Consider the following 13549-nt stretch of genomic DNA (forward strand, 5'->3'; position numbering starts at 1 on the left):
TATATATATATATATATATATATATATATATATATATATATATGTATATGTATATGTATATGTATAAATGTGTATGTATATGTAAATACATTGTAAGAGCACTATGTGAGCAGGACCAGTGTAGCCTTAACTGGAGTCTTAACACTGGACATGTTCCCCAGTTTACTGCAGGAGATTAATCACGAGTAATACTAACAATGAGCAGTCTTTTGCTTGGGTATGTGTTTTAGACTTTGGTTAGTTTTACAGTTCCCATATTCTGAAGTGCTATTTATTGACTCCCCTTGACGGTGTGACTGTGATTTCCTTCCAAGATCAGTTTTGGTGTGTATTTGCTCAAATTTGTGTGTAACTGAGCTGTGACTGTATGGGTCAAACAGAGAACGATTTCATTAAAATGAAGTAACAGAGCAAGGTTTGCTTGACTTGGTGTGTGCATATGAGTGCTAAAATCTTAGCTGAGCAATTTCTGCCATGTAAATCTTTTTAGATGCTAGGGAATGGTGTTTTCACATATAGTTCATTTTAAAAGAACCAAACCCAGTTCACTTAAAGTGAACCAGAAAGGGAAATAGCCAAAAGTGACCTCAAAATAGTGGACTCAAAAGAGAAACCAGTTCTTTTTTTTTTTTTCTTTTTTTTTGGTCCTCTACAGCATTGAAGTGATCTCAGACCCTTTCTTATTCACACCACAACTTCATAAGAGCTCTGACCCCAGCTTGCACCCAAAATTTCATCCAAGTAGTCACAGAAGGGACCGGAATCCTTCATTTCAGCGGACTCTCCACTTCGATGCATTTTGTCACGGGTGCTCATGTACCTTCTAAAAATAAAATTAAAAACGTGTGGGTTTTTTGTTTTTTATTTATTTATTTTTTAAAGTAACCTTTACCTGGCATTGTAGTGCTGTTCTGTTATAGCCTCTTTCCTTCATTTTTTGAGAAAAGAAAAGAAAAAGCTGCAGGTACGGCAAGCCTCCAGGTACACATGTCGAAACGAAACGCAAAGTGGACCGGGATCTCATTGCTTTCGTATATCACAAAGAAATCGAACCAGAAATGGACCCACAAATGAACCGTACTGTTGTACTGCAGGAGATTGGTCCGAGTGTGGTTGTTTTGCGCTGGACCATAGCCAAAAACTAAAGAAAAATTCATGACCATCTGTTAACGTTATACAAACATGCATCAAACAACACTGGCATTATGATACTATTTTGTTGTAAACAATATAATATAATAGCAGTCATTTTTCAAATCATGGTGGCATACCATGTCAGCAACCACACATACAGTTGAGACTACATACTGACAGGTTGATTATTTCTGCATGCATGACAGATGACACAAACTTTTCATAGGGTTTTTTTAGCTTGCTCATAATTTACATTTGCTCTCCAAAAATGAGTTCAACAGAATGTTTAAATGTTTCCACCAAACATGACATGAGGGTGGGGTTCACACTTCGTCAGTGAGGCACTGAAGCACATCTGGACTGGGTGCATGTGCTTAAAAGGATGCATTTAGCTGCGCAGCTATAGAAGTGTTAGTGGCTCTGTTTTACAGTGTGTGTCAATATTCCAGTACATAAAAACATGGACTACTAGGTATGTAAGCGTACATGATGCTACAGTGCAATAACTTCTCGTAACTTAAAAGGTTGATATGTACAGTGGAGGTGATAAAGTTTACACACACACACACAAATATTTTTTTGTGATTTAAAAAAAAAAAGAAAAAGAAAGAAACCAAGATATTTAGTAAAAATCTTTTTTCCCACTTCCTGCAATGACCTGTGGAGTTGAAGAGGGCTGTATGTGTTCACACCTACGCAACCAGGCTATTACCAGACATCTGTATGTTTCTATTTGTGTTTCACTCTAATGTTGTTGGTTGCTATGACATGAGATCTCATACATGCTTTATATGCTCTTTGTAGACCATGGCTTCAGCAGTTGGATGAAACCAAACCGCTTTCAAGAAAATCTTATAGAAACAGCTCATCGTTATTTGGGGTTAATCAGGATCACTTCAGTGATGACAGGTGTAAGATGATTATTTATGAACATTAGTTTGAATGTGATTGGTAACTTCTGAGCAGTCACATCCCCATTATAGAAGGGTGTGCACACTTATGCAAACAGTTTATTGTATATTTTCACCTAAAAATAAAATTTTCATGTTTTTGTTTTTCACTTGGATTTTGCTGTTTTGCTAAATCACATTAAAGCTAGGAAAAGATCTGACATGATTTATCTTTATTTTACATCGTAAAACCATGCCATTTTAGTAGGGGTGTGTAGACTTTTCATATCCATTGGGAAGTAATTCTCCAGTAACTAATGTGAAAAAAGATCAGGTATACTTCAGGACATTTTATTCTTCACTATATATTTATCAATTACTATTTACTATTAGGTGAATGTTATGTAATATTGATTATTTAATAAATAAATCTATGTGCGCACACTACTCCACCAAGACATTTTATTGTTAACAGGAAAGAATGGTGTTTTGGGGTGGCTGAGAGTGTAACCTGACGGTATTAATTCTTTTTTTTTTTTCTTTTCTTTTTTTTTTTTTTTGTCGGTTTGTCTTGAAGAAACTGATGTCCAAAAAAATGTTGGACACCCCCCCAAAAAAGAACACACACACACACACAAAAAAAATAGAATAAAAATACATTTTGTAATAACGACTTTGTAAACGAACTGCCTCTTTTCCTGACACATCGTGATAAAGACCGGAAACGACTAGCTTCTTTCACTCATACTCGTACATGTCAGAGCTGTAACAAGCTGATTCATGTCACTTTTAGGCTCAGTGGGAAATCATTTCAGGGTTAATCATGAAGATATTCGGGGTTAAGTTACGACAGACTCTTATTAATTAAATGGGGAAAAGACGTGTGTTCGGTTATATTTATTCATTCTGAAGAGACTCCTCTGGTAACCCGCGTAGGAGGAACAGCCTACAGGTTCACAGACCTTCTGCTCTCACTATCGGAATTAATTACGCCATGAACTGCTTCACTGTTGCGGTCATCGTTACAGCCTCCCCTTTGGTTCCTGTCTCGAACACGAGGTTTATTCTCATGTGTCCTTATCATTTCAGTAACGTGTGTGTGTGTTCACTCATAAAGCGCTCTTTCCACTGACTGTAGCGGACAGAATTGAGCGGGTCTACCGCGCGCTCGCGCTCATTATTAATCGCTTAACGGGACAAGAAGCATCGAGAAGAAGATAGAAGATTGCTTAAAAAAAAGTAAGTAAATATCCTTATGTATACTTGTAATATTATTTTGTCTTTAAACGGAGTTTTTTTTTGTACGTGCATTTGTATTTTGCATGTGTTCTAACAGTGTAAACAAAATGAAAGGAAACCTGGTTTTGCGCTAATTCGAAGGCAAGTGCGCATTGTTTTGTTTATAACATTAGACGTTATGGTGGACTTTTTCTTCTTCCTTTTTCAGTTCCGTTCAGGAACGAGCGGTTTCTTCCTTCTTAACCGGAGTCATTTTACTGTATGTATGTATGTATTTATAAGCTTACTAATAAAGAAAGAAAGTAGAACATAAGTGAGAAATATGTTTAAAGAAAGGAAAACCCCCGCTAGTTATGATGGTGGGATAAAATGTGAGGAAAAACAAACAGTTTAAAACAAAACAAAACAAAAAATAACCCCGTGCATACTCTGCTGTCTCCCACTGCTATTATATCAAAGTCAAGGAAGAAAGATAGCCCTCACCTTCTTGTACAAAAAGGATGTTACTGGAAAGATGCACGGCTTGTTCACTAGCCAAACTTGCATGCACCAATGTAATTTTATATATATATATATATATATATAAATCCTATGTAACAGTAATTCTAATTTATTTATAAACTGACGGATGGCTTGAATTGCAAGTCGATTAAAATGAAATCATTGAGCCCCACTCTGACATCTTAAATAATTCGTTCTCTAATTTCTATGACAAATGATCTGAATATATAGTCTAAATGTCCTCTTTCTGTGAGTGAGGTGGGCTAGCTGTGATGAAATGTTGTCTCAAGTGTAACTATTCCTTCAGAGCTTCATCAGAGAAACCTCACAGCTTGCACATGTTTTTCTTGTGGCTCTGCAGTGTCTGGAATGTTGGTTTGGCAGTTCCTTCATGCCGTACGGCCAGTACTGCCATCTACATTCTCCTGTGCTGTGACAGTCGTCCAAGTCCATGGTTACAGATGGATGAGAATGAACACATGCCTTGTTTCACCCCTCAATTAAACATCCTGTATAACATTTTGCATTTACTACCTGAGTAGCAGGGATGTTATAAGAATTGTCATTGACATTTCCGTCATTCAACACGTGTCAAATTGTTCACATGTGATCTCCCTTACAAAAACATAGCAAAGTGCATCACAGACATATCTTTATTTTAATTCATTCTTCACTGACAGTCAAAAGAACCTGCTTGGGCTCTATTCCTATGGTTTACTTACAGGAGGAAAGCCACAAAATAGTGTGGTTGCTAGGAGCTTTTGGATGGGTGGCATTAAGAAGGATGCGCTCTTGTGATGAAAGGAGTAGTGACAAATTGTCTTAAAATCTTTGAACGTAAAAAATAATAATAATAATAATAATTCTTCTGAAAAATCAAAGTGTTGGCAGATGGTGATTATTTGCAAAAATCAACAGTTGATGTACTCTTCTGGTTTCAGTCTTAGCCATGTGAGTGTGATACTAAATAAGCACAGAGAGGATCAGTGACACACAATTCCTAGTAGAAGAGCGATTTCTATTATATTGGGCTAACCTTTTAGTATGTCACCTCACTGTAAGACAGGGACTGTTTTTGACTTTGTATGCTTTGAGGAACACTTGGTTGTCTGTGTTTCTTGAATTAAAATGTCTTTCTTGACAGCCTAAAAGGTTTTACGTTCTAACACTGCTTTTATAGAAGAACTTATGGCCCCTCTGCAGATAATAACACTGGTTTCATTGATGCAGTTTGTGAACAAATGGAGTTTGCTTGTTTTTTATAGTTTCATTTCCATCCATTTTGATGTGTTTGCACAGTAAAACCTGAGTAAATGCAATAGACCACAGGGAGATATTGTTATCTGTCTCTGAGGTTGGAAGCAGCTTATTTCGGTTTGGAAACTTTAATTACAGACAGAATAGGCAATGCAGATTCATGCAACTGGTCTGAGTCATCTTGTTTGCTTCTGTAATGCTTCAGAACAATTTCATGTAATTACATAAAATCTTCTTAGTGAAATCTGATGAAATAGGCACTGGTGTCACAAGTTTGTATAATACTGCACACAAAGAATGTATATCTCATTCATCAGCTTTTCATCATCTACAGTAGTCGCCACATTCTCAATATCTTAATCCCAACCTCAATCCCTGACCTCAACCCCACTGAACCCCTTTGAGATGACCTGGAATACTGACTGCACCCCAGGCCTCCTTGCCCGATATTAGTGCCTGACCTCACTAATACTCTTGGGGCTGACTGGTATATCCCCACAGCTACATTCCAAAATTTAGTGGAAAGCCTTCCTAGATGAGTGAAGGTTATTATTACAGCAAAGTGGAACTACATCTGGAATAGGATGTTCAAAAAGCACCGATAAGTGTTATGGTTAGGTATTCAAAAAATTTTGGCCATATTGTATTTGTCAGTCAAATAGTGTGAGATGTTTATTCTTAATCCAATGTTCTAAACAGCTGACCAAATCACAAGTACACCAGTATTTTTAATAGGTATTAACGTATTGCTTAGGACAATGGAAAATATTCTTAATATGAACCTGAGCTTGGAATCACATGTACCCTTAGAGGATAGCTCATCCATACTAAGAGTCTGCTGGAAGACATGAAGGGAATAAAGGGCCAAATTACACAACATGCTGCAGTACAGTACAAAATCCATGTCTTGTGTTTTTTATATTTTATTTATTTATTTATTTATTTATTTATTTATTTATTTATTTTATTCAGTGTAAACCTCCCTAGCTGGGTTTTTAGACTGATGGTACTCTTTGTCCCTGAACTAGTGAAGTAATATGAGGGTCTTTTTTTTGATGGAGACTACAAAGCACTTCTGTAAGTCACTTTGGATAAGGCCTAAGTGCTGTAAATGTTATACAGGAGATGCAGTTAAAGTACCAAGTTCTAGGTCTTGAAACTGCATACTGTGTAGAAAGTGACTTTCATATTACATCCACAGCTTATTTCTTATGTTTACAGCTAATTTCAAACAAAACTATGCTCTATGCCATTAATGCAATAATATTGAGTGTTTTGGATTAGCTTAAAACTTGGGGGGAAAAAAGCAATAAAAATTGTTTAATTGCTTCCCTTAGATCCCATGGAAGGATATCTGTGAGAATGAGTCTTACTGCCTGAAGCTGGACTCCTGGTTTGGGTGCATGGTCCACTAGAAAGAGTCTGTCATGCTGAACATGTCAGAAGACCGGATCAACTGTACCATCGACCACAGAATTCACCAGTACCTCTTTTCTGTCACCTACATCCTGGTCTTACTGGTGGGATTTCCTACCAATGCCTATGCGCTCTACCATGCCTGGCTGCAGCTGAAGGCTCGCAATGAACTGGGGGTTTACCTGCTTAACCTGACCATGTCTGACCTTCTGTACCTGGCCTCTTTGCCTGTCTGGCTCCAGTACATCTTTTACGGAGATAACTGGGTATACAGTGAGTGGACTTGCCAATTGTGTGGCTTTCTCCTCTATGACAACATCTATATCAGCATCGGTTTCCTGTGCTGTATCTCAATAGATCGTTATCTGGCTGTGGTCTACCCCCTCCGCTTCTCCTCACTCCGCACCATGAAAGCAGCAGTACTGGTCAGTGCCATAGTGTGGATCAAAGAACTTGCTGTCGGCATTGTCTTTTTCCAGCACAAGGAGCTAAGCGTAGATAAGTCTAACCAGTTTGTGTGTTTCGAGCACTATCCCATGCAGAAATGGGAGCATCCTGTAAACTACTACCGTTTCTATGTGGGCTTCCTGTTTCCATTAGGGATCCTTTCTGTCTCGTACTTTCGGGTCCTACGGGCTGTTGGCAAGAGTGCAGGGACGCAGACTGCCCAGAAAAAACGCATCAAAAGCCTGGTCACCATCACCATCATCATCTTCCTGGTGTGCTTTTCGCCATACCACATCTTTCTGCTGGTGCGGACGCTCCTGGAGACTGACTGCTCTTTTGTCGAGAAGATTTTTGACTATTACCACTTCTCGCTCTTGCTCACTGCTTTGAATTGTGTGGCTGACCCAGCACTTTACTGCTTTGTCAGTGAAAGTGTCCAGCACAGCATCCAACAAGCTGCAGAGGCTTGTTCCCATGTTCTCTGCTGCCGCTCCAAATGTGAGGGCGGCTACAACACGGACTCCGGTGAAGCAGCAACACCTAATGGCAATGGCACAGGCACCTCTGTGGTCAAACTGCTGCAGCAAACCAAGATGGAACTGTGACGTTTGTGATTTATTTTAATGAACTTTTCTCTTAAACTGTGGGTTTACCATTTGCCAAAGCGTTATTTCTGTGTATATTTGTCTTCATTCTATCATTTTTGATTAGTAGAAGTGCTGTAAATCAAGCATATAGCTAGTCTAGGGTGTATGCTTGATTTTGTTGTGTTTTTTTTAATGCTTTTATATCCGTTTATTGATGTGTAATTCTCAGGGATTTTCACTGATGGTTTACATTTGAGTTTTGAGGGAGGAATTATACCAATCAGCCATGGCATTAAAACCACTGATGGGAAAAGTGAATTACATTGATTATCTTGCTACAGTGGCACCTGTCAAGAGGTAGGATATATTAGACAGCAAGTGAACAGTCAGATATTGAAGTTGATGTTTTAGAAGCAGGCAAAATGGGTAAGTGTAAGGATCTGAGGGACTTTGACAAGGACCAAATCGTGATCGCCAGATGACTAGGTCAGAGCATCTCCAAAACAGCAAGTTTTCTGGAATGTTCCCAGTATGCAGTCTTTAAAACTTGCCAAAAGTGGTCCAAGGAAGGACAACCTGTGAACCAGTGAGAGGGTCATAGGAACACAAAGCTCAATGATGCATGTGGGGAGTGAATGCTAGCCCGTCTGGTCCGATCTCACAGAAGAGCTACTGTAGCACAGATTGCTGAAAAAGTTAATGCTGGCGATGATAGAAAGGTGTCGGAACACACAGTGCATCACAGCTTGCTGCGTATGGGGCTGCAGACCAGTCAGAGTGCCCATGCTGACCCCTGTCCACTGTCGAAAGCAACTACAGTGGACAAGTGAGCATCAGAACTGGACCAGGCAGCAATGGAAGAAGATGGCCTAATCTGATGAATCATGTTTTCTTGTACACCATGTGGATGGCAGGATGTGTGTGCATCACTTACCTGGGGAAGAGATGGCACCTGGATGCACTATGAGAAGAAGGCAAGCCGGTGGATGAAGTGTGATGGTCTGGGCAATGTTCTGCTGGGAAGCCTTGGATCCTGACATTCATATGGATGTTACTTTGACACGTACCACCTACCTAAACATTGGTGCAGACCAAGTACACCCCTTCATGGCAACAGTGTTCCCTAATGGCAGTGGCCGCTTTCAGCAGGATAATGCACTATACCACAGAGCAAAAAATGTACAGGAATGGTTTGAGGAACATGAAAACAAGTTCACTGTGTTGACTTGGCCTCCAAATTCCCCAGATCTCAATCTGATCAAGCATCTGACGGATGTGCCGGACAAACAAGTCTGATCCATTGAGGCCCCACCTCGGAACTTGCAGGACTTAAAGGATCTGCTGATAACGTCTCGGTGCCAGATACCACAGCACACCTTCAGAGGTCTTGTGGAGTCCATGTCTCGACAGGTCAGAGCTGTTTTGGCAGCACAAGGGGGACTTGCACAATATTAAGCAGCTGGTTTTAATTGCTGATCAGTGTAGATTTTAAAGGGCTAGCTTAAAAAGACCAAGCCAATTGATTAAGACAATGTAAGTAACATGACCTGTTCATCTCAGTAGAAAGAAAATGGAAGAGATGGTTTCTCATTTATAAGAAGTTTACAGTCTAGTATATACTACCTGTTAATGCATGTTTTGAAATATATGCATTGTACTCTGTGTACACAAGAAATGTGTGTATATTCTCTCTTTGTTTTCAAACATTTATACATGTTCAGAGATCAGGTATACTGTGTTTTTATTTTTAATTTTTTAAATATTTAATGTCTTTATTGTGGTGCTGACATCATTAAATATTATGAGTGTGTCTCTATCTACAATATCTACACATTTTGAAATTTGAAATAAATGTCTTGACACTGTCTCATGTATGTGCATTAAAGTATGTGCCTCCGTCAGTAACCTTTTGGTTCTTCCCTTACCTTATTGAAATTGCATACATGTTTGAAGGAAATGATATATATATATATATATATATATATATATATATATATATATATATATATATATATATATATATCTTGAATATTATTTATGAGCGAGAACTCCTACCCTTCTTTAAATCAGCTAACAGCATGATTGCTAAGTTTGATGTGATAATACCAGCAGTGACTGGTACAGACCGATCTCCCAGATTAAGAGATTGTATATTAACTTCAAAGTCTCGGTCACCTTATTTTTATAATTAGCTTCTTATTAATAGTTGTAGCTTCTGTGGTGAGTTTATTTTATTGTCTTCTGTGCAACTGCATCTATCTATCTATCTGTCTAGCTAAATGTATTTAATGTAATATAAATAATATAACATTTTATATACAAGTCCTCCCCACACAAAAACAAAATGTTCATAGAGCAAGCATGGTGTAGAATGATTCATACCCCACTATGTGCAATAACAACTTTATGAAAGCTAAATGGTGCAGTGAGGTCACTGATCCACTAGATTAGATTAGATTTTAAAATTAAAATAGATTAGATTCTAAAATGAGATTTTAGTGGATCTAGATCCACTAGATCCATTAGATTTTAAACAATCTAATCTTATGTCTGTCAAAACTTTTTTTTAAAATGTCTCGTCACTCAAATGATATCCTTAGTATTTAACGGGAATTTAATATGTATGGAGCTGTGATTGAGGACTAGCATTCATTAAATTAAGCAATCTCACACAAGCAAGAGAGAATGGTTATCCTGAATATTGCAGGTAATCACAGCCATGCCAATATTCGGAATAACCGCACAATTTCAAATGCGATATTGCTTTTATACTACAGTTTTATAAACAAAGAAATTAATATCAGGTAAGTGACCTGTTTGACACAATCTGGCCAAATGTTCTGGGGTTTTTTTTTTCCTGCTCTGCTAGTGGAAATGGACGCCAATGAAGCCAGATTCACTTTAAACCATGTGGGCTAACTGACTAGCTAGCTCACAATGATTTGTACATTCCCATTAAAGATGCATCCAGTAAAATTGACATCCCTCTACCTTTTCATCTTCATCAGACGAGCTCTCATATTTGAAGTCAAAAGTTTAATTCCTGATGATTTCGCTAACACTACTGTAGGAAGCATTTTGAACTAGGAATTGGAATTTTATGTAGCAAACACAGAAGTGTGGAGTGATGAAACATCGCCGAGAGGTTACAGGAAATATAGACACTCTTGGAATGCTGCTCAACCAATCAAATTAAGAGGACAGGAACTCTCTGTTGTATAAATGTGTGATATATTGTTATATTCATGTGTACACCACTTGGCACTATGAAAAACTGTCTTAGTAACTTTATATACTCAGCAGAAAAAGAAACATCCCTTTTTATCCCTTTTTCAGGAACCTGTATTTTAAAGATCATTTGGTAAAATCCACATAAGCTTTACAGATCTTTATTGGAAAGGGTTTAAACAATGTTTTGCTCGTTCAATGAACCATAAACAATTATTGCACATGCACCTGTTTAACAGTCTTTAAGACACAAACAGTGTCACAATGACTTAGGACAATAAAGAGACCTTTCTACTGACTCTAGAAAAACACCAGAAGTAAGATGTCTAGGGTTCCTGCTCACCTGCGTGAACATGCCATAGGCCTGCTGCAGAGAGACATGCAGATGTGGCCAAAGCATTAAATTACAATGACTGTAATGTAAGACACCTTAGACAGTGCTCCAGGGAGACAGGAAGGAAAGCCGGTGGTCCTTACTGTGGAAAATTACATGTAACCATGTGTCCCCCAAGATGTGATCGAGAACTTGCAAATACCTTGGTGGAAGAATGGAGTAACATCTCGCAGCATAAGCTCGTACTCATACTCACACTCACAATCACACCGCGAGAGAGTTCAGGCAGGAGCAAGGACACAACACTCAGTGAGGAAACTCTCACCACCAAAGGACAGGGACCGCTAGTGTCCCTACCCTGGGGCCAGTCGGCTCCTTAAAAAAAAACAACCCATACATGCACATTAATCACAGTCAATGAAAAAACACTTTACCTCAAACACAATTTAAAAAAATAATAAACTGAACAACGTCAATAACTTCAAATCAATACACAATCATTAATAACAAAAGGAAACAAAAGTAAATAAGGAGATCATTGAAACACAAAATACAATGACATACAAAAAAAGATCAAAACACAAAAGGAAAGAACAAAATAAAATAGTCCTAAAATATCTTTATCTAGATTTAAAATAATCTGTCTTCCAAATCAAAGATTAATGTTAGACCTGAAGTAAATGTGAAATTTAAATGAAACTTCTGAGAAGACAAGTTTAATTTAAATGGAATGCTGTCAGATTAAGGACAGCCATTATTTATATTGTGTTAAGAGCATATTTGAAGAAGAGCAGACATAAGCACACAGACAATTGTTCACGGACAGGAGGGACCTACTACATGATTTGGAGGACATTATCTTTCGGGATTTTTCCATACATTCAAATGCATAGTGTAAATGCAGTGGAGCTTGTTTTTCTTTTGTGGCCCATACGATCGTGGCATGTGGCACCATTTATCATGAAACTGGAGATTCAGGTGGAGTGAGTGAATCAATAGTTTGTTTAATTCAGAAAGGCAATTTCTAAATGTTAGGCAATTACATCGAGTTATCTGATGCTCCAGCCTAGTCTACTCACAAGCTACAAACTACCTAGGAGGGACATGCCATATTCATGTCCCTTTGTATCAGACTCTGGTAAAGGAATTATATGGACTGGTTTTCCATTAATGTTCATGGTGTATGCACTCCAGAATTACATTTTTTCACTTATGATTACCTAAACTGTCTCTACTTGCTCAATTAGAACCTTTGCCACTGGCACTACATCCAGGTTGATATTTGTACAATTTCAGTGTCAATTTCAGTGCTTTCAATGCAAAAACATTATTAGTGGATAAATAAGTAATTTAATTGAATATAGGCAAATTTATATTTTTATGTTTTATTGTAATAAAACATCAGATTATGATAAAACAAGTATAAGATTATTAAGCCTATTTCTAGATAGTTTTAATAGTTTAAAGATTTTGTTTTTTTTATCAGTAGATCTTTCACAAGTCATCTTCTCATATAATAAGAAAATGTCAAGAAATACTTGGAATAATCCTATACACATTTTAAAGGGTATAATTTAAGGATTGGATTATGTATCATGGTTATGAAACTACATGAGAACCATTATGGGGAACATTTCTCTCACATTCAATAGCTTTAGGCAATATCTGGATTTTGAAATGCAGTCCCCTTTTTAACTATTGGAAGACATTTGGGTTTGAGATCTAAAGATGAATATGAGAAGAGAGTTTAGAATTTGAACTTTTATTTCCTGGTATTTATATTTAGATGTGTTAAAAACATAACACATTTTATATCTGACCACCCAATAGGTAGGTGAGCAAAAATATTGGAACGTGTCTGAGAGGTGTTTCTTGTTACCCAGGTGTGTCCTGTTAGACTGATTGTTTAAACAATAGCTCTGAACATCAACTCTTGGTTTTAGCCTTCAGTTTTAGAGTGCATTTGTTGTTAGAAAGGATAAGTCATGAAGATCGGAGCCGTCTATGAGAAAAAAGCAAGCCATTTTAAAGCTGCGAAAAGAGGGAAAATCAATCAGAGGCATTGCACAAGCATTGGACATAGCCAATACAACAATTCAGAATGTCCTGAAAAAGAAAGAAACCATCGATAAACTGAGCAACAGGCACTGAATGGGTCGGCCAAGGAAAACAACAACAGCTGAGAGAATCACTGTGAGAGCTGTGAAGAAAAACCCAAAAATAACAGGCAGTGACATCACCAACAACCTCCATAGGGCAGGGTTGAAGGTATCACAAGCCAACAATCGAATAAAACTGTGAGAGCAGAAATTTAGAGGCTATACCACAAGATGCAAACCACTCATCAGCACTAAGAATCGGAAAGCCAGATTGGAATTTTCAAAGAAATACAGAGATGAGCCACAAAAGTTCTGAAACCAGGATTAACCTCTACCAAAGTGATGGAAAGGCCAAAGTGTGGAGAAATAAAGGATCTGCTCACCTGTGAAACATGGTGGAGGTAGTGTCATGGCTTG

At 37.8% G+C, this 13549-nt stretch overlaps 1 protein-coding gene across 1 annotated transcript; it reads left to right on the forward strand.

The window, feature by feature from the left end:
- Positions 1-2727: 2727 nt before the first annotated feature.
- LOC108269457 (ovarian cancer G-protein coupled receptor 1) lies at positions 2728-9376 on the forward strand. Its single transcript, XM_047157638.2, has 3 exons — positions 2728-3083; positions 3163-3263; positions 6359-9376. Exon 3 carries the CDS (start codon positions 6449-6451, stop codon positions 7487-7489), a length of 1041 nt encoding a protein of 346 aa, XP_047013594.1. The 5' UTR covers positions 2728-3083; positions 3163-3263; positions 6359-6448; the 3' UTR covers positions 7490-9376.
- The last annotated feature ends 4173 nt before the right edge of the window (positions 9377-13549 follow it).

Source organism: Ictalurus punctatus, chromosome 9 (genome assembly GCF_001660625.3).
Source record: "Ictalurus punctatus breed USDA103 chromosome 9, Coco_2.0, whole genome shotgun sequence".
NCBI classification, from domain to species: Eukaryota; Metazoa; Chordata; class Actinopteri; order Siluriformes; family Ictaluridae; genus Ictalurus; species Ictalurus punctatus.